The 23,117-nt window shown below is 34.7% G+C and overlaps 2 protein-coding genes across 2 annotated transcripts in view; one reads left to right on the top strand and one right to left on the bottom strand.

Annotated features, from left to right (window-relative positions):
- The window catches only part of Osi12 (DUF1676 domain-containing protein Osi12), a 43,254-nt gene extending 26,187 nt beyond the window's left edge, over window positions 1-17,067 (bottom strand). Inside the window, exon 1 of the mRNA XM_073964175.1 lies at window positions 16,264-17,067. Within this exon, the coding sequence (XP_073820276.1) occupies window positions 16,264-16,768 (505 nt within the window). The 5' untranslated portion in view covers window positions 16,769-17,067. The remainder of the gene's footprint in view (window positions 1-16,263) is intronic.
- The window catches only part of LOC141389530 (uncharacterized), a 1,388,168-nt gene that overhangs the window by 444,212 nt on the left and 920,839 nt on the right, over window positions 1-23,117 (top strand). The gene's annotated exons all lie outside the window — the stretch shown is intronic.

The following is a 23,117-nucleotide window of genomic DNA, read 5'->3' as shown; positions in this document are numbered from 1 at the left end:
TCTGTCTCATCCTCTAACTGAATATAATCAAAGATGTAAATATTATAAGATAGGAAAAGTCAATTGTTAAAAATTAACTGTAGGTGGAGTTAACCTCTGTTCTTACGATATCATAACAACAATCTGTTAAACGAAAACTGTTACTCATTGGAATATTGACAAGAAAAACATTTAAACTCAAGTTTGACGACATTCACTTTTGATTTTTTTATTAAATAAACAATAAATAAGTATATAATTAAAAAAATTAAGTAACAGTGTTTTATTTATAAATGCTCTTAAAAGTAGAAAATAATTTTTCATGATGGAATCTCTCAAATAAAACGCTTGCATTTGAATAAAAAATTGTAACAATATTGAACGGCAAGCGTGTCCTATGTCCACAATTTTTGGTGGAGAAGTTGGGAACTCGAAATCAAAGTTACAGCCATTTCGGCCCAAAAATTAAGACAAAAACACTTGAAATCGGGTGGAGCCGTAATATGGGGGCTATACCAACACCTGGACCTATGTCAGAATTTTTGCTGGAGAAATTTCTGTACCACTGGGATCTCCAAATGCCAAGTTACACGCAATTCGGTATAAAAATGAAGACAAAATCCTTAAAACACTTCAAATCGGGCGGTACCGCTATATGGGGGGCTATACCAAAACCTGGACCTATGTCCATAATTTTTAATGGGTACGTTCCTGTACCGGGCTTAAAATGACGATAAAATACCTTAAATCGAGTGGTACCGCTGGATGGGAGCTACAGGAAAAAATGGACCCATATTGGTTTTGGTTTCATATTCATGTATTGTCATCCAAATCCGAAAAGTGTACAAAGTTTTCGTTCGATTGGTCAACTACAACTGTGCGAAAAATGAGTTACCATATTTGTAAAGCAAATTAGATAAAAAACTGTAAAACAGTGTAAAAATGGACCAATATTGGTTTTGATTTCATATTCATGTATTGTCATCCATATCTGAAAAGTGTGCAAAGTTTTAGTTCGCTTGGTCAATTACAACTGTGTTAAAAATGAGTTACCAGATTTGAAAAGCATGTAAAATTGAACACTGTTCAACACTGTAAAAATGGACCAATATTGGTTTTGATTTCATATTCATGTATTGTCATCCAAATCTGAAAAGTTTGTAAAGTTTTAGTTCGATTGGTCAACTGCAACAGTGTGAAAAATGAGTTACCAGATTTGAAAAGCAAAATACCGGAAATCGGGTGGTACCCTTATATGGGGGCTATAGGAAAAAATGGACCCATATTGATTTTGGTTTCATATTCACGTATTGTCATCTAAATCTGAAATGTGTGCAAAGTTTTACATCGATTGGTCAACTGCAACCGTTTTAAAAATCAGTTACCAGATTTGAAAAGGGGGTTAAGTTAGACACCGTAAAAACACTGTAAGAATGGACCAATATTGGTTTTGATTCCATATTCATGTATTGTCATCCAAATCTGAAATGTGTGCAAATTTTAAGTTAGATTGGTCAACTGCAACTGTGTGAAAAATTAGTTACCAGATTTGAAAAGCAAATTAGATAAAACACTGTAAAACAGTGTAAAACTGGACCAATATTGGTTTTGATTTCATATTCGTGTATTGTCATCCAAATCTGAAAAGTGTGCAAAGTTTTAATTCGATTGGTCAACTGCAACCGTGTTAAAAATGAGTTACCAGATTTGAACTAAACACACACCAAAGCAAGTTAAATAAAACACTGTAATAATAATAAAAAAAGTAAACAAATAAACTTCAGCCACAAAACACGACGTTTATGTTTTCTGTCACGAGAAATGGGAATAAAAAACGATTGGCATTGCTGTTATCAATTCCAGTAAGTTGTTTTGCCATCTGTAACCAAAATGTGGAACTATTATCATATGTTTTTGGAAAATGCATGCGTTCTAATCTTTACACCTATACGTTTTTGATATAATATATTTTCTGTCTACATAGTTTGCTTATAATATAAATAAACCGGCCAACAAATGTTTTTGTATATATATTTTTCATATAAGAATAAAATATATAAATATAATAAATATAGGAAAAAAATTGTCCGGAGTCGGAGTCGAGTTATTTTTTTCGACTCCGACTCCGGCTCCGACTCCAACAAAATTGCTCCTCTCAGACTCGTTGACTCCGGATCCGACTCCGAAAATAAGTACCGTTCTATGGGGCTATTTGAAGGCGTGGTCTTATACTAGAATGAAACATTGAATTTTTCCCCAAGTAAGTTTTTTGACCATTCCGCCCCTGAATATGATCCGGCCATCACCAAAATCAATAGGCGTCTTCCCCTCCAGTACTGACCACCATCATTACCAAATTTTCGTGACGATCCCATCAAAATTGCGATCTGTAGCGTGATTACCATGTTTAGATGGACAGACGGACGGGCACACATAGCCATAAATTCGTTTCAACACCTGTGGCTAAAATAAAAGCCTTGAAACCTTAAATCCTGGTAAATTTCGGCTATCCAAAGTTATCTTATTTGTATTAACCAAAAATAATTTGGCTTTATGAACACCATTTGGACATTATAATGTTCAAATAGAATTCAAATGTATAAAACGTTAGTCTAAATGTTATGACAGGTTGCCTTCACGATGTGCGCCGGTGTTAAATGACGGTACACAGTTAAACATTACTACTTTCGACGATTACGTTGGCTAGGTTATATCATGGTGTAAAGTATTTGTGGGTTAGACAAAAGGCAATATCAAATCTCTTGGGAAAACCTCTAGTGGAATAGTAAATCTCTGTTAGGAACACCTCGTAAATGTTTTTATCATACATACATTGTATTTTCCATGTATTTGAAATACGACAGCATTGATATACTTCTATCAACACGTCAAAAGAACAGACTTGGGGTAATTGCATCCATTTCATCGCTCAAATCTAGGTCACATTACTGATGTTCACACACAACCACCTACATTTTCTGCATTAATATTATCTTGACGTATTGTGTATGCATGGGTGTGTGTGTAAACAAGAATGTTCTGACATGGTTCTGCAAATTCTTTAAGATTCTCACAAAACTGCCGGTAAATGTGTCAAAAACTTAATTTTAATTAGTATTTATTAGCACAATTTCAGTCACGTGAAGTGAATATATGAAAAAGAAAGAACACACACACAAACACATCAATGTAATCAAAACAGAATTAATTATACAGCAGAACAAAAAAGAATGAAGTAACTGCATTTCTTTTGATTTGGCATTTGGCAAAGATATCAACCCATTTTCAGGTAAAATGTCTTCATTCACACATGCATGTCTCAAAAGAATAAGTAGAAGAAATTATTAAATTTATTTAATTGCAGCTATTTGGATGTTATTTCTTTTCCTCTGCAATGAAAATGTCCATTAATAATTCATGCTGAGAAAAATTCAACTTGCAACAATAAATTTGTTGAATAATGTAAATGCCTACTATCCTGCTGACTTTATTAAATATTTGAACGTTGAATGTTTAAAGTTCATGAATATTACAATTTATCTTAAATTTATGCATTAATAATGAACAGTTGTTACGCACAAACATAAAAGAGTTTAATAAAAGAAATGAGGCATATTATACCTATATCCAATAGTGTGTTTAATTGGATGAACGCAACATTGCTCAGATAGAAACCAAAAAATATGAAAATTCGTTATAATTGGCGTGATTTACACAATTTATTCAGTATAATATTTTTTTTCAGTCCATTAAAAAATACATCGTAATTATAACTGTAATTATTATAATACACATTTTCAATTTTTTTCTTTTCAGGTAATGTCTACTCGTATATAGAATAGCATTGTTATACCCTACACCACTTCCCTTGGGCACTAGTTTTCCGCGGAAAGTCTCGCTTGTTCCTTCGGGAATGTTGTGGGAATATATGTATGCATGCGATTGCGACAGGTTATAGGGTAAGTGCACCTAATGTCGGCATGTACCAGTAGTCGGCACCTTTTGAACTTGAACTCAAATAACTAAAAATTAAGAAAACATAATAGGAAAATAATCTTAAAAATTCTTCAACGATATTGTCAGCTAACTTTATATAAAATTTCATTGAGCTAGGACCAATTATTATATCGAAATTTAAGTTTTTGTCAGAGAGGGTTTTTTACCACAACCGAAAATGCATGTTTCTTAAGAAAAAAATTGTGGAGATGTTAACCTTATAAGCTCTGTAATTATTTTAAAATGAAGAAATTTCCCACAACATTTTTTTATATAGGCAGAGAACAGTTAAAAGAACACTTCAGAAAAAGAAATTTTTAAAAAATATTTATAATTGTAAAATTTTTGCTGATGCCGACTTTAGGGACAAAAAAATATAAAATTTGCCTGAAGTCGGCATGGGGTTATAAACATTGATTTTTATCGATTACTTTTAGCTAAAAATTATAAAAAATTCTAAAGAAATACTTTAAAGGCTAATTAATAAAAAATAGTTTCAATTTGAAAGGAACTTTAGCGATTTTAAGCAATATTAGCCATGATTTGAAGTACGTACGTTGTGGGGTGCCGACAACTGGGTAATAGATGCCGACTACTGGTACGAACTAATTTATTTAAACAATATGTTTAAATTTCCTTACTTTTTGAAGTAAAATCAATAGAAACGTATGTAATAAACTAGAAATGTATAAATAACTAATGCTTAAGCTATAGTTCTTTCAAATATTTAAGAAAAATGTAAAATATGCGTTTTTTCTGTATTTAAATATAACATGCCGACTACTGGATCATATCATGCCGACTATTGGGGAATGGTGCCGACTACTGGTGGAAAAGCAGTATTTCACTAAAATTGTAATTTTTTCATGTTGAACAGAAATAATCAAAAAAATTGTTTATATAATCTAAAACTACACAAAATAACGAATCATATCAAATTAAATTTAATTTGATTGGATAGTTAGACTCGGAATGACATACGGTTGAAGATACGAGAATCCTTAAAGTGCCGACTACTGGTGCACTTACCCTACATTACTTTCATTATTTCGTAATGGACAGATGAACCATTTTGGCTACATGGTACATATTTCTTCAAAAAAATTAAAAATTTTTATTAAGGAAGAAAAACTACCAAACTTATTTAGAAGTAGGTTTTGGTGATTTATCCGATTCGAACAATGAAAGAGATCAATATTTGCAGGTATTACATTATTTCTAATTAAAGGTAGCATACAAACTTCAAAACCCGGCACAGCATCTTATTTTGCATCAATTAAAAAAACTTTGAATTCCTCTATCATGATTTCAATACCTTTCTGTCATTGTTGTGAAATTTTGTAACATGAAACTACAATGTTCATAGATGAGAAAAATAAAAAAAAAAACAAAGAACTCGCCGTAGCGCTTTTTAAATTAATCGCGATCAAAGTTCGCATTTTTTTGGGTTTTCACAATTTAGCTTGGAAACCGCAAGTGATGTTGAAATGGAATTAAAGCAAATATTGTAGCTTTGAAAATTCTCTACAAGATTGACCTTTATGACTTTTCCCTAGATATTACCATTTTTGAGATATAGAAGTTGAAATTGGGACAATGAACTGATTGTATCGCCTCCTTACAAAACAATGTCATGCATGGTGCGCCTTAACTAACTTTAAGTGGAAACTGTTTTTTAGGTTTCAGGATTTTGCATTAAAACCGCAAGCCCTACTGAAATGGTACTGAATAAAAAATGTTTTAGAGAATTTTCACAGGTACAACATTTGCTCTAATCCCATTTCAATAGGACTTGCTGTTTCCAAGCAAAATCGTTTAAACCTAAATAACAACCTAAAAATTTAAACTTTGACCGCGATTTATTTAGAAATCCCTTCGTCGATTTTATGGTTTTTCTCATCTATGAACATTGTACATTCAGAATCTGCAAAAACTTCCCAGGTGTAAGCAGCTTCCATATAAAGTTGGTTCAGGCGCACCGTGATGTTAGAGAGTAATTCCTTTAGCTGATGGCCATTGTAGCCAATGCTATATATTATTAAAATTGTATTTACTACAAGTTAATATAATAAATAAATAAAAAGAGTAATTCCTTTATCTTACCGCTACATTGATATAATTTGCATCAAGTGAGAGGTCAAGAGTTGGATTTCACGTTTAGTTTTAGATATATTTCCCACAAAAGTTATGGTCAATTTTACACACTATATACTATCCGATCATTATTGGCACTATCCTTGATCAAAAGTATTACCTCGTGCAAACATTTGTCAGTATTGAACTGTAACTGCCGGGGCGATTTGAAAACCTTAATAGGCTCTTCGCGTTTCTGATTCCTAGGATTGAACTGAACAAAAAATTCCACTAGACCATAGGTCTACGGTGAAAATCGAGCCTCCCGATTTTAACTTTAATTTTTTTATCCACGTTTTTTGACATTTTGGCATATAACGGCCAAACCATTCGATCCAACACACAGACAAAAATTGTAGCCAAGACAGTAATTAAGAACTCTCTAATACATCTCAAAAACATTACAACGCTCCTTCAGGCAGTTTTGGCCTTGATAAGTGCAAACTTTTCGGAAAATGTCGATAAATGGCACTGTGCTACAAAAGTTGACCATAAAAATATTCAAGCGTTCTGATGCAAAATTCTCTCGTGCTGGGATCCATGGACAACGAAAATTCTTTAGTTCGTTTGGCTCACTTCGTTTTATTTTTTATAACGGTAAAGGAGGGAAAATCTGGGTTTCTTAAATTTTCAAATGTAAATGGGCATATCTTCCTTCACAACGGATTTCAATTGATCCTTCTTCCTTTTAAAGGGTGAATAATATCTTTCGAACAAGTTATTAATTTTTTTAATCGGTTGACAAACGGCTAGGTTATAGCTGTTTTTGTTTGAAAAACCCCACAAAAAAACTATAACTGAATTTCTCAAATTTTCAAAAATATAATTTTAAAATAATAAAACAACAACAATGGGATTAAGCCAGACTATTTTGAAAAACCAAAATTGTATTAGCTATCCTAGCTATCCAGTTTTGGCCTTGAGACACTGCAAATTGTTCGGAAAATGTCGATAAATGACACTGTGCTACAAAAGTTGACCAGGAACATATTCAAGCGTTCTGATGCAAAAATTCTAGCGTGTTCGGGTTCATAGACAACGAAAATACCGTTGGTTCCTTTGGGTGACTTCGTTTTTTTGTTGTATAACAGTTAATGTAGTGAGGTTTTTTCAACTTCTTTTTTCACAATGGATTTCTGTTTATCATTTTTTCTTTTAACGCGGTGAATAATATCTTTCGAGCAAGCTATTATAGTGGTTGAAGTGTGAGAAAACGAACGAAAAAAATTTAACTTAAGTTCTTATAATTTTCAAAATAAATATTGAAAAAAAAAAACATTATATTTCTAGATATATTTGAGCTGTAGCTATAATTTGGCTTTTAGGGTTCTCCATGATCAGGAAAAGACTCCACAAAAATGATTGTCAGAGGTCCACGCTTTTTTTCTAAAACCGTCAAAATACCTGAAATCGGGAGACACCATTATATGGGGGCTATACCAAAACGTGGAGCTATGTCCATAATTGTTGGTGGCCAACAAATGTAGCTAAAAACGTCAAAATATCCCAAATAGGGCGGTACCGTTATATGGGGATTGTACCAAAACGTGAACCGATATCGTTCATCCTCGAACTTTACATGCCCCCAAACAAAATACCCATCTTTCCAAAATGTCAGCGTCCTTTTTTTGTCGATGCAAGAGTGATTACCACAGACGGGCGGAGAGGCGGATTTGCAAAAATTAAAATACAAAAAAAATTGTATAACTCATCTATTTTTTAAACGATTTCATTAGTTTTTATACCTTACACCACTGTGTGGGGAGGGTATTATAAGTTGGTTTTGCTCAAAATGTTTGTAACGCATCGAAATAATGGTCGTAGACCCATATTTATATATACCAAAATGAATGTCTCGACGAGCTGAGTCGATCTGGATATGTGTGTCTGTCCGTCCATCTGTCCATCTAAACCTTGTAATCACGCTACAGGTCGCAATTTTGATCGGATCGTCACCAAATTTTGGGTGTTGATTAGGGTCCCGCAGGGGAAGAAGCCTATTGATTTTGGTGATGGTCGGATAATGTTTAGCAAATATCTCAGCTTGCATAATGAGTATACCAAAAGCAAGACCTGGGGCTCAATTCTGTTTCTATGAAAATGAGAAATGAAAAATTTTATAAAGGAAATTAATGTCAAATGAAAAAAATTATAAAGACAATATTTTTCATTTCAAATTTTCATAGAACGGGAAACTAGCCCCTGACAATGAAAGCAGAAAATAACATATTTTTAACGATGTAAAGTAGGTTGTCGTGGGTGTTCAAACAACGAAGATATTGCAATAGCCGCAAATTAAATCCAACTTTTCATTTTTGCGATTTTAGTTATAATGACGAATATATCACTTTTGGTTGGCGACTTTCCAAAACTAAAGTATGACTATGAAAGTAGAAAATTCTATATTTACAATGATGCAAAGTAGGTGGCGCAGGTGGCCAAACAACGGAGTTATCGCAATGGCCGGTAGGTAATACATCGCATTTTCCCATTTTTTTGAAATCACGCTACAAGTCGCAATTTTGATCGGTAGTAGGATGGTCAGATAATATTCAGGGGTCGGAATGGGTAAAAACTTATTTAGAGAAAAAGTCAACGTTTTATTTCAAAGCGAATATCTTCGCTTCTATAAGGGGTATATCAAAAGCAATGAAAGTAAAAAATATCACCTTTGCAATGATGTAACGTAGGTTGTCGTAGGTGGTCAAACAACGAAGATATCGCAATAGCCGCTAATGCATCCATTTTCCCATTTTTTGTGAAATCACACTACAGGTCGAAATTTTGATCGGATCCTCACGAAATTTTGGGGGTTGATGGGGGTCTCACAGAGAATGAAGCCTATTGATGGTTGGCGTACATTTGACTTTTCCATTTTTATACCCTCCACCATAGTAATATACCCTCCATTAAGTTTGTTTTTCTGTTTGTAATACATCGAACTAATCATTTGCGACCATATAAAGTATATATACTCGTATGCTTGATCAGTATAAAATGTTTTGGTATAGCCCCCATATAACGGTACCTCCCGATTTTCGGAATTTTGAAGATTTTAGCTACAAATTTCGACCGAACTATTTGTAAGTCGACATTTGAGGTTCCCAGTGGTCACACACCATCTCCACCAAAAAACTGTCAGCATAGGTCCATGTTTTGGTATAGCCCCCATATAACTGTGCCTCCCCATTTTCGGTATTTTTGACCCAACTATCTGTAATTCGAAAAACTGTCCACATAGATACATGTGTTGGTAGAGTTCCCATATAACGCTATCTTCCGATTTTCGGTTTTTTGGATTTTTTTCTAAAATTTTTGATCCAAGTACCTGCAATTCGACATTTGAGTTTCCCAGTGGTTACAAAACTTCTCCACCTAAAACATAGGTCCATACTTTGATTTAGCCCCATATAATATTAAATATTTTTTTTATGATTTTTTTACCTTATTTAGGTATAAGTGGTCACGGAATATTTCCTCCTAAAATTGTAGACAGGAAAGAAAATAATTATTCCGTTTTACTTCAGAATATTTTATGGTGGAGGGAATAGAAAGTTCAGCCCGGCCGAACTTAACACGTTCTTACTTGTTTTATTTGAGTTGTACTGACGATTCACTTAAATGCATTTCAACAAAATTGTCCTGTATTAATGAAGACATCCAGAGCAAAGGCGCTAAGCTATACCAATTTTAATATTTTGAATTTTACCAGTCGAAAGCTTGTGCGCAGGGGTATTGGTGTAGGGTATCACCTTGGCTCACTTGTTCCCGTTTGCGAAAGCTAATTTAATTTTCTTTTGGCAAGGAAAACATTTTACAATTTTTGTGCGTTTTTTCACACTTTATCCTCTATAGCCTAGTCATTTGTTAACCGATTTAAAAACGTAATAGCTTGGTCGAAAGATATTATACACCCCTTTTAAAAGGAAAAATGATCAATAGAAATCCGTAGTGAAAAAAGTTATGGCCGTTTACACTTGAAAATCTTAGAAACCCCGTTGTTCACTACGAGTACATTTACAGTTTTTTTTTTTTTTATAGTGACCCAACGGTATTTCGTTGTCCATGAAACCGAACACGATAGAATTTTTGCATCAGAACGCTGGAATATTTTTTCTGGTCTACTTTTGTAGCAGAGTGTAATGTATCGACATTTTCCGGAAAAATTGCACTGTCTCAAGGACAAAACTGCCTGAAGGAGCGTTACAATGCTTAATTATTATCTTAGCTACTTTTTTCGTTGTAGTGTTGGTACAATCCCAAGAAACAGAAACAATCTTCAACATACCTAAAATCTGAAGGTACCCTCATATTGGGAATATACCAAAGTATGAAATTATATTGATCATTTTCTTCGTGGAAATTTTCTACCCATTGAGAATTCGAAATACCAATTTACAGCCACTACAGTAGTTCCAAAGAAGACTAAATACTAAATTTCAGTCATTTGGGTGAGATAATGCGGCTATAAACTTCAAAATACCGAAAATCGGTAGGTAGAGTTCAATGGGGGCTGTATCAAAAAGTTGATTTATACTGATAAAATTCTAAGGGAATGTTTTATAGACTCAAAAAAGACTAAATGCCAACTTACAGCCATTTCGGTGAGAGAATGGGGCTAAACATTCGGTACAAGTACTTATTGTTGCCTGAAAATGTTAAGGGCAAAAATTGGGAAGTTCGGTCCACGTTTTGGTCCCAATCTTCGTTCCCAATTTTCGATATTTAAAATATTTTAGCTAAATTTATCGACCAAATTGGCTGAATTTTGAGGTGTGGGGTTCCCAGTTGAGAAAAAAACTTTCCCAATAAAAATTATGGGCATATGTCCACGTTTTGATATAGGCCATATATAACGGTACCTCCCGATTTTCGGTATTTTGAAGATTTTACTTAAGTTTCTCGACCAATTTTTTCTGAAAACAACTATGGTCATAGATCCATGTTTTATATAACTCCCCATAAAACGGTACCGCCCGATTTTCGGTATTTTGAAGGTTTTAACCACATTATCCAACCGAAGTACTTGATATTTGGAATTTAGTCTTCACTAGGGCTGCGAATTATTCAAACAGGGAATTGTTGGTATTGGTCCACTTTTTGAAGTAGTTCCCATGAAACTGTACCACCTAATTTTTGTATTTTGATGTTCAGTCTTCAGATATTTTTGGGGGATTATTGAATACTGAAAACGATAAATAGCATGTTCGTCTGCAAACCTCTTCATCTGGCACCTTTACACCTTTGAAGTACTTTTGCTTCACAAAGTTGATGAACTAAGAACTCAAGGCCTTGGTAATTGTAAACAACATATGATCAATATTTACTTTCAAACACATACATATTTATTACATTCAAAAATCAGTTTTATAATGACCGTTACTTTAAATATTAAATGTTAATTTTGGGAAAATATGGAGAAAGATGCACATTTCCAACAATTATTGTATTTGAACCCTCATATGGAATGTTTTTGTATACTCCGTCTAAGATATTTGTTCTCCGAGGTACTTGGTTTTGAACATTTCTGGCCGCTGTCGTGACACTGTGCGTCGCAAATTTTGGTAAGTGATTTAATATACGTACATATGTATTAGCGTGACCCAAAAAGAAAAAAAAAAATAAAGGTCTACCCCCTAAATTTGTTCCATATGATCCAAAAATCTTATATATGAAATTTTACGGCAATGGGTTAAAGTTAACATGTGCTACCAGAGCGATCTTTGTTTCCATAGTAATTTTTATGGGACCAAATATGCATTTTCACACTACAATTTATATTAATGCCCTGTTTCACTAAGACGATTCAAATTCAAATTCGTTCGAACTACTACCATACTTCTGTTTTTTTTTAACATTTGATTCATTATACCCACAGCCTTTAGGCTAAGGAGGGTATATCGGCCTTTTTGTAGAAAATTTACTTCTGTTGAAACTGAGGTATGGGGTATTGTATCTCGCGAATTGTTGTAGTATACCATAACTTTTGAACGCATTTAGGTAAAATAAACTGTTTTAGCACGATTCACCGATGGATTTCTTAAAATTATAATTTGAGCGGAAGCTGTGGTCATATTAATGTAAAAAAATAGAAAAAAATCGTTGAAGGAAACGAGTTTTTTTTAAGTCAATTTTCAATTAGTGGCTTTACAATACAATATAGAGTATAATGTTCAAAGAAGAAGTTAAAGAATACACTTCAGAGATGAAGTTTCTAATGTATGATTTTTTAATATAACCACCGCATCAATCTCAAACGGATGCGGACATTTTGAAGACTGAAAAATTGGGTTTTTTTAATTTTTGCTCTAATCGGAACGCGCAACTGTACTCGTTTAAAAACTGATTATGAAATTGTAGTACTCGCGATTACGCATTTTTTGATGTATAACTCGGGAGTGTAGCCTTCAAAGGTTCACAACAATCTCAGCTTAAAGTCGAAATTTTTGTGCGTATTTTTTTTAAAAAAACCAGTTTTTTGGATTCAAAACTTACAAATGCCTTTCGATTTCAGTGGAAACCCGCGTGAATTTAGTTTTTTTACGTTCTGAATCTAACAAGCCTTTGCGCGTCTAAATCCATCCACTAGATCGGCGGATATGATACCCCTCAAATTTCGAAAATATGCAAAAAATATTTTTGAAAATATCGCGTATTTAGACGCGTTTTAGATGTGTTATTCCTACTTAGATAAATAGAGCGAAACGCATATTTAAAATGTGCGAAAACAGATATTGAAAAACGTTCGCGAATCCGGAGATATAATAGATTTTTTCTAAAAACTGAGTGCGATGCTACATCCAAGGTTCTTGATGGATCGCATTGAAATGACATAGGATGATGTATTTTTTAATGGTGATCATTGAAATCGGATGCGCATAAAATGCAAATGTACTTCATAGAAATTATGGGCATTTTACTGTTTTTTGCACCCTAACATGCAACTGATGCTACATCGTGGTCGTCAAATGGAATTTCACAAAGTGTATATCAAATAAGAGGGATTGATTCGCTGTTTTGGAAAATCGGATGCGCATCTTGTGATTTCCACTATTACGCGGTTTCTATGCGTTGCAAATGTTGTAATATTCAATATAACATTATTTTAATGTTATGCCACAATTAGAATTCCTTGTGATTTAATATAATGTTCTAAAAATATTCGCCAATAGGAAAACTATAAGTGAAAAAGTTGTTGCAACGGAATATCTTCATTATTGCGTGAAATTTGGACGAAACTGACGAAGAACTCAATCATTTTTTCTTCAACATTTCATATAAAACCATAAAAAAAAACCAAAGCAGGACTATAGGAAAAGTTTGGAGTTTCAATTAACTGACATAATTTCGCATATACATTTATCTAATGAAGTTCGATATATATACCAGTTACCAAGCTTTGCCTTCGTCTGCCACAAAAACAACATCCTAATACACCTGAAGATCGGATTTACCACCCGTGAAACGTAGTGTAATGGTTGGATGCGTGGGACTTCGGTAGACTCCTAATTTTTCAATGTATCTCTAAAGGCCTAACAGCTCAACTCGAAAGAGAATTAATTAAATAAAAAATAAAATTAGAATAACATAATTTTTATTTTTTTCGTCACATTTTCATTGTATTTTTGCAAATAACACGAATACTATAGCTCCAAACTTCACGACTTAGGTTTCATTTTATTCCTCACAATGTCTGGATGCTGCTATAATTTTTTTATATATTTTTTTGTAAGTATAAGCGCTATTGTTTCAAAAATATGTTTGTAAATACGTGAAATTATTTAACAAATTTAATTTTTCGCGAATCCATTGAAACTTTTTGAATTTTTTTTTTGCATATTCTCAAAGGGTGCGAATTCAGTTAACGACAATTGGATATAACAGCTTACTATATTAAGCCGCGATTTTTTTAGAATTTTTTCTAATTAGCATAATTAAAACGGTCATATCTTTTGCGCGCAACAATCAAAGTTGATAACGAAAACAGATTTGGAATGACGATTTTTTTCTTAATCTATGTACCAAAATTCATAGATGTAGTATCAAAAATTTTTTTTTGATTTTTTTGAAATGGAAAAGACGATTTTAGACATTTTTGCTGATATACACTTTGATACGATGAAAATGTGCCTCATCGAAATAATGGTTTTAGACCCCATGTATGTTTGGACCATATGTGTTTTAGACAATTTGGAGTCGATCTAGCCATGTCCGTCCGTCTGTCTGTCTGTCTGTCCTGCTGGCTGGAGCGCACGATAACTCTCGAACGGATGAACCGATTCGGTTCAAATTTTGGCTTTCGTAATATTTTGTCCAAACTTAGTATAAGTTCGAAGATGAGCTCCATCGGTCCACTCCTTCCGGTACCTCCCCCACAAAAGTTCGAAAATGTTCGGAAAGTTTGTGCGCACGATAACTCTTGAAGGGAGTGACCAATTTGGTCCATACTTTGTATAGCGTAAACTTTCTACCAGAGTAATATGAAGTTTCAATATGGTCTCAATAGGTCCACTCCTTCGGGTACCTCCCACACAAAATTTCGGAAAAGTTCAGTTTAGGGCCATCTCTCGAATCGCTTTGATTTTTGCTTTCGCAGCTTGTATTCACTGCCCTCCATACGACAGTACAAGTTTCATCAGGGGCAAGACCATACTTCCTAAAAAAATAGCATGAAAGTTGCAAAAAACCCATATGACACCGTGTGAGGTGGTTGGAGCGCAAAATAACTCTCGTACGGATTTGCCGATTCGGTCCAAAATATGGCCTTAGTAATATTTTGTCCAAACATAGTTTAAGTTTGACGATAAGCCATATCGGTCCACTCCTTCGGGTACCTCCCCCATAAAAGTTCAAAAATGTTCGGAAAAATTGTTCGTACAGTAACTCATGAAGGGAGTGGCCGAATTGGTCTATACTTTACACATCCTAATATATCTACCAGATATAGATCAGGTTAAAATATGGACTATATTTGTCCACTCCATCCGGTACCTCCCACACAAAATTTCGGATAAGTTCACTTTAAGACCTAATATCGAATCACTTTGATTTTTGTTGAAGCAACTTTCATTCGCTGCCTCAATTACGATGGTAAAAGTTTTTTTAGGGGCGAGTCCATACTTCTTGAGCAAACAGCCCGAAGAGTGTAAAAACCCCCTATGGCACCATATGTTGTGGCTGTAGAATCTACAAAACAAAAACAAATCAAAACATTATCTCTTTTTCGTACGCTCTTTCTATGCATTCGGGTCGTATGTGTGTAAATTGCCGAAAAACTTCGGCACCGCTGTGTCAAAGAAGAACACATTTGCTGTAGATCCACTTCCATAACGGTCAATGTCGATCCATTCCTTTTAGCATCTCCTCCGCAAAACTTTTGATATTTAATCCTAATCAACATTTTTGTCGGTTCAAACGCCCAAAATTGTTAAAACCCCCTAAATACATACGTATTTTGGGAAAAAAAATTTTAAATATACACAGGCTGAGGGTATATCTCTGTCGGCAAAGCCGACTGACACTTTTTTAATTGTTTTTGTTTTCAATGAAACAAACATTTTCTACAATAACAGGAATTTGGTAGTAATTCGAACGAATTTGAATTCAAATCGTCTTAGACAAACAGGCCATAAATCTATGAAAACATTTACCTGTTCATTGTTTTGACTAATCCTACAAATCCTGACACGGGTTAACGTTAACCGGTCGCAATAAAATTTCATATACGTATAAGGTTTTTGGATTAAATGGAAATAAATTAAGGAGTAGGTCTTTCAAAATTAATTTTATTCTATTCTATTTCTGGTTGGATTATGCCTTTTGTAACTAGTTAACAAAATAAAATGTTGTACCTAGGACCAGCAACTCTTGTTTAACCTATTATAAGATCTTTTACCAATCCTGATGATATGATGTCTGGAGAATGTGAACGTTTATTAACTCTGTGTAAAAAGGTGTGTATATAATTATTACGTTGCCCGGCTTGCACACAGAAGATCACTGGTTCAATCCCTAAATAGATCATAACAGTCTGCCGTGGCAATTCCATTTCATAGTAGATATTCGTGGCAAATAGCTTTTCCTCTGACTCTTTTTTTATCTCAGTATCAATTTTGAAAACACTTTGACGTCTTAGAAACGATTTGTATTACTCACCTTCCTCCAAACCGCGGCCCAATTCCTCTGAAGTTAATTTGGGAAAACTAACTTGCAACGTGTGACCATTAAAGAAATTACTTAAACGTTCAATCAGCATATTTGTCAATTTAGTATCACGATCTTCACCCGATCTTGACAATGTTGATTCCAATTCATTTTCACTTGTCAAGGGTCGAACAAATGGTACAGCTCCAGCACTACTAGCTGGTAATTTCACCACCTTAACACCATCGGCTATAGTTATCGAATCAATATACGAAATACGATCAATAAAGGATATAGCTTTTTTCTTAAGACATGGCACAAATCCACCATCGGTTCTTGTACACTCATCATAGATCCTTAAGATGGTACGTGTTCCGGCATTTTGATATGCTGACGTTGATGAGGAAATATTTTCAGTGCTGGCACTTATGGAGTGGAGACAACACATCAAGGATATGCACAACACAAACATTGATGTAATATTAAAAGAATTACAAACTGTCTTTTTGTTGATCATTTCGGTAGAGTTTATTTTTTTTGTTCTATGTTAAAATTGTTTATGTTTTTCTTTTTAACACTTTGTTTTATTTTTTGGTATTTTTAGCACTTTTTTGGTGTAATAGTTCGTTTTGTTTTTTGTTATGTTTAATCCTTTATGTTGGTGCTTGATCCTTAATGCGGGGTTGTTTGTGTGTAAGCACCAGCACCAGGTTTTTGTACTTTCAATTGTTTTTCTTTTATTGGAGTTTACGAATGGAATTCGTTCTCCTTTTATTTGATCTGTTCACTTTAGATTCTGATATAAAACTAATACCCAGTACCTTCGGTGCCTTTTGTTTATATACGAACGTTGGATATGGCTAACATCCATACCACCATTCATAACTTTGGGAGTTTGAAAAGAAATTTTCGGTTTTGTTTTGATCTCTCATTCACGTTTCTCATGTTTTCTTCTTCTTAACATAAACTTGGCACTTTCTTTGAGTTTGGCGCTCAAAAAATTCGTTCATTGTCTTCAGTCTCAAACCAGTGTAATTTCTTGTACGTTTGCTCACTGGCTCAGTCGTGCTCTGAACAAGCAACTCCAACATTTTTATGTTGTATGCCTTAGCAGCAATCTCTGTTGGTTTTTGCTACTTCTGTTGTTGCAAGTACATTGCTTTGCAGTGAACTTGATCGTACAACTTTATTGTTGCCACCATTATTTTTATTGGGTTTCCCAAATATAGTTCACAAGTGTGTACACAAGTACATACATTAAAGTTGATAAACATACTCGAGTAATTTATTCAGGTTTTTCTTAATTTTCACTATTTGTTGATTGCTTTTAGAATGCTAGGTTAATTCAGCCATGTCCAATGTGGCCGGCCCGAACTTCTTGTACCCTCCACCATAAAATATTCTGAACTAAAATGGATTCATTAGTTTGCTTTGCTGCCCACAATTGTAGGTAGTTAAATTTTATGACCACGGATATCCCAAAAGACTAAATGTTCATCAAAATATCTTCAAACGGGCAACCCTGTATTGACAGTTTTTGGTGAAGAAGTTTTTTGAGGTACCCCCAAATTTCAAAATACCAGTAGTTCGGTCAAAAAATTTAGGTTAAACAGCTCAAAAAATTGGGAGGTATCGTTGTATGGGGGCTATACCACAATATGGATTTATTTTAAAAATTCTTAGTGGAAAACTTTCGTGACTGCGGGGCACTAAAATTACAAATTTGGTTATAGTTAGTTCGGTTAAAAATTGTAGCTAAAATCGTCCAAATAATGAATATCGGATGGTCCCGTTATATGGTGGCTATACCATAACGTGGGCTCATCTTAGTACTTGGCCTGCCGATGGAAAAAATACACTTGGGTGAAAAGCGTTCTAGCTCAATTATTTTGGACGCTAGAGTGATAACAACATACGGCCGTGGGTAGATCGACTTGGAATGCTCAACAAACGGAAAAACAAAGATTAACAGATATATAATCTTACATATAAGGTGAATCGATAAAAAAAACATCATGCCCAAAGTGTTTTATATTTATGGGCAACTTCTTGGAGTCAATGGGCCTTCAAGCATTTCTGAGCCATTGGGTAGTCATTCATAGCGGAACATTTGATTACCCAGCAAAATGTTCGACACCAAAGATGCCATTCAATCATGTGTGCAAGTGATCTGGCATGTCACTTTTTAGCATCTTCATCGATGAATTTTATATGCTATTCATTTTTGGATCCAAAGCATGTCATTTTCACCAATGCTTTGGCATGTCATTTGCTCCAACCCTTTGCAACGACATTATCATTACGATGAGAGTGTTAACAACGTTGGTTGTGATTTCGAGTCTTCGACAACATCAAGCCTATTGTAAATAATTTATCTTATATATTTAGAAAAATATGTGTATAAAAAAACACAAAATTCATCTCTATTGGATTGATGGATTCAAATGCTTGATGGGTTCAAATGCTGATGAAAAGATCGGATCTTTCACGACTTCCTTTGCATGGGTTCAAATGCAGATGAAAAGGTCGGATCTTTTACGATTTCCTTTGCATTGGTTCAAATGCTAATGAAAAGATCGGATCTTTCACGACTTCGTTTGAACCAATGCAAAAGATGCCATGAAATCACTTCATAGGATGGAACCCCTTCCTTCAAATTTTGCTGGGTACTTAACCAATGATCAGGCCATCAGGCATCAGAATAAATGCAAGAAGAGCTATTACAATTGCATGAGAATTCCTGCGTGCATTACAGATGTTTGGGAAATGCTTAAATTTTACAAATGGAATCTCACTACTCTCAATGCAGTGAAGGAAGAGAAACTTCATGTCGTTCAACAACTGCCAGTTACCCCAATCTCAGTTTTACCATAATAGAGGTCTGTTTTCAATTGAGCATAATTGTTTATTAAATCCTGCATCAAATCGCCCCACCCTATTAAACACATCTAAAGCATTCTTGAGTCCTTCTGCGATTGTTTGAGCTTTTCATTTTTCATTTAGAGCGCAGCCGCTTTTATTTCTATAGATTCATTCTTGAGGACCACGGTCTGATAATACAAAGTTATCGAGGTAAAGCGTGCTTACCAACTTCTTCATCACCCGAGACGCTTCCTTGTAGATAGCCTTGAGATGGAGTTGGGATTTCAATGTCCTCAGCGGAAAGTTGGTGGTACACTATTGCTGCTTTGTGAGGGACATCTTTGACAGCATACAATAAAGCATCTTATAATCAATGTGGGATTTTGCTTACTTTTGCTCCTTGATATTACATTGACATCCTCATTTACTGCAATCAGATATGGCTGAGCTGGTAAGCGTGAACAAAACAGTCGCTTCCATTGTTCTCTTTCACTTAGGATAACCATTGAAGTCATTGTTCTCCTTTTGCAGGTTGTAGAGGTTCTTTTTTCGTTGCACGTCCATTCCTTCAATGAAGAAAGTTTCGTTGTTAAGAAGTTTTTTTTTTGTAGATTTGCACAAATGTGCCTTTTTTAAAACTATCCCTAAGAGGAAGCCAACGAAAAAAAAAAACACATAGGTAAAACACTTTCCTTTTCCCAATCCTGCTCCCACACACAATTTCAAAAATTTCCGCCATAGTGTTGTTTGTATCGGGGCGTTTTGAAATTGTTTTTTTAGAAGGTTGTTTTACGGTTCCTATTACGAGGTAAAATTTTTTCGAGGACAACATTTCCTCAGGTAGTGACCCAAAAGCTTATGAGCACTGTAATGTACAAATTGTGTATCCAAAAATGTAACCCAAATGTGCATCAACTTTCAGGAAGGTCTATATCGAACAACACCTTGGACATCCCCTCACAAATGTTAAACATTTTCGCTAAAGTGCAGTTTAAGGTCTGTTGGAGGATAGTTTTAAATGTTTTACACATGTACACCTTGTGTTCTGTGAACAGTGATATAAAGAGTTTGGTGGGCCATGCTTGTAGGTGTAATGGTCCAAGATGTCTAAAAATTCCTACGGAGTTCAACTTACAGATATGGCTTATGGTCACGAAAATGAAAGAAGTAACTGATATTGGCATATTCTCTCAAATGTAAATTGTAAGAAGGTCTATATCGAAAAAAAAAAACAAGTAAGAACCCCGTTATGTTCGACCGGGCCGAACTTTTTATACTCTCCACCACGAACTGTACTGAAGTAAATATGAACACTTAGAAACTACTAAGCTTTTCATCAATACGTCTAATTCCTTGAAGCAGAATAATATTTTAACTGATGTTAATGACTTCTACCCACCATGAGTGCGATGAAATTTCTGGTGGAAAGTTTTATACTCCCAACGAAGACTAAATACCAAATTTCAGCCATTTCGGTGTGATAATGAAGCTAAAACCTTCAAAATACCGAAAACCGAAGGGGGGGGGGGGGGGGGCAAGTCCGTGCATCCTGACATAATAACCCAAAAGCTCAAAAAATGCCTACCGTGTAGATATGTAATCATGATTAAAACAGTATATAAGTATATCCCAATACTTAGGACAATTCCTTTATACATATTTCTCACTAAAGTTTTTAGTATTATTTGTAACAATGCTATCATTTTATTCTGTGTTGATTTATTTTGTTGTATCAGTTGAAAAATGATGCCCTTATGACACATACCCCACAAACGCCCAGTTAAATTGCTATTTGAAACATGTAAAATTGTATACAAAATTTTCAACTTTGACATTTTTAGTTTTGTATTTTTGTAATATTTACAACATTTTTCTAATGTTGCCTCATCATATGAAAGGAATATTTATTCGGCTTCAGGTACACACTTAAATTTTGGGCTCTCAACAAGTACAATTTGCAAAAATATTCTTTGTATAATTTTACTTTTAGTTTCACTTCCGTCAGTCCATTGAAACAAGATTCATATCGAAATGTACTTTTGATTGCATTTGTAGGTTGCAAAAGTACGAAGTTCAAGAATTTTTAATTTTCAATTTATTGAAAAAATGTTACCATTTGTAGATTTTTTATAATCACTTACAAAATTTTCGAAATTGGCCAGTTTTTAAATTCATATTTTTCCTGGCAATAGACATAAACAAACATATTTGTATTCATACAAACATAACCCAAAAAGTTGCAAATGTAAAATTATAGCACATTTTTATACTGAAGGTTTACGTTTTGTCCTTTTTAATGTTCTATTGGTGCCATTCAGATCAGTCGGTATTGCTCACAGAAATTATCAGCAGGCTAAGGTAGTTAACTGAAAATATATTTAATTATAACTTTGGCGACCGGAATAAATTTATGGACAAGGATTAACGATACCATAGATATTGTTAATTATAATACACTCAGCCTTTAGTCTAGCGAGGTTATATACACATTGATACGACCAAAAATGTGCCTCATCGAGAAAAGTGTTTGGACCATGCCATGCCATGTCCGTCCGTCTGTCTATCTGTCGGCCCGTCCGTCTGTCTGATGCGCACGATAGCTTTCGAACGGATCAACTGATTTGGTTTATAATAGTTTGTCCAAGCTTAGTTTAAATTCGAAGATGGGCCATATCGGTCCACTCCTTCGGGTACCTCTCTCACAAAAGTTTCAAAAGTTTTTACTAAAATAGTGCGTGCAATAACTCTCGAAGGCAGTTACGGATTTAGTTCATGCTTTGCACATCGTGATATTTCTAACAGACATGGATCTGGTTCGAATATGGACTATATCGATCCACTCCTTCGGGTACAACTCACACAAAATTTCGGAAAAGTGCAGTTTAAGACCTGCTCTCGATTCGCTTTGCATTTTATTGCAACAACTTGTATTCGCTGCTGCATTGCGACGCCAATATTTTGTAGCGGCTGGGGAGCACTTTGCATAGCGTAATATATCTGTGAATCCTAGGTAAAGTTTGACGATGGTGAATATCGGTCCACTCATTCATTCTATGGGGGATATATCGAAACATGGACCTATACTCACGAATTTCAGTCGGAAAGGTTTTTACCTCCAACATAGACTAAATACCAAATATTAGCCATTTCGGTTTGTTGTTATGGCCAGAACCTTCAAAATACCGAAAATCGGGAGGCACCGCTCTATGGGGGCTATATGAAGCCGTGAACCTGTACCGACAAATTTCTGGTGGAAAGTTTTATACCCTGAAGGAAGACTAAATACCAAATTTCAACCATTTCAGAGGAATATTGAGGCTACAACGTTCAAAATACCGAATATCAGGAGGTACCATTCTATGGAGGCTGTATGAAGACGTGGACCTATACCGAATAATTTCAGGTGGAAAGTTTTACACCCTCAACGAAGACTAAATACTAAATTTCAGCCATTTCAGGGGGATATTGAGGCCACAACATGCAAAATACAGAAAATCGGGAGGTACCGTTCTATGGGGGCTATATGAAGACATAGACCTATACCGATAAATTCAGGGAGGAAAGTTCAATACCTCCAACGAAGACTAAATACCAAATTTCAGCCATTTCGGTGGGTTATTGTGGCCACAACCTTCAAAATACCGAAAATCGGAAGGTACCGCCCGATGGTGGCTATACGAAGGCGTGGACCTGTACCGACAAATTTCTGGTGGAAAGTTTTATACAGTGAAGGAAGACTAAATACCAAATTTCAGCCATTTTAGAGGAATATTGAGGCTACAACGTTCAAAATACCGAATATCGGTAGGTACCGTTATATGGGGGCTATATAAAGGCGTGGACCTATACCGACAAAGTTCTGAGGAAAGTTGTGAATTACCAACGAAGACTAAGTACCAAATTTCAGCAATTTCGGGTGGTACCGTTCTATGGGGGAACTATTTGCAACACCAAACATCCTAGGAGTTATAAAAACTTCTGCAACAAATTACAAAACTCTATCT

Source organism: Musca autumnalis, unplaced genomic scaffold (assembly GCF_047663935.1).
Source record: "Musca autumnalis isolate F117 unplaced genomic scaffold, ASM4766393v1 scaffold_1, whole genome shotgun sequence".
Taxonomy (NCBI): Eukaryota; Metazoa; Arthropoda; class Insecta; order Diptera; family Muscidae; genus Musca; species Musca autumnalis.
Note: the sequence above shows the minus strand (reverse complement) of the source record. Positions and strands in the feature narration are given on the sequence as shown.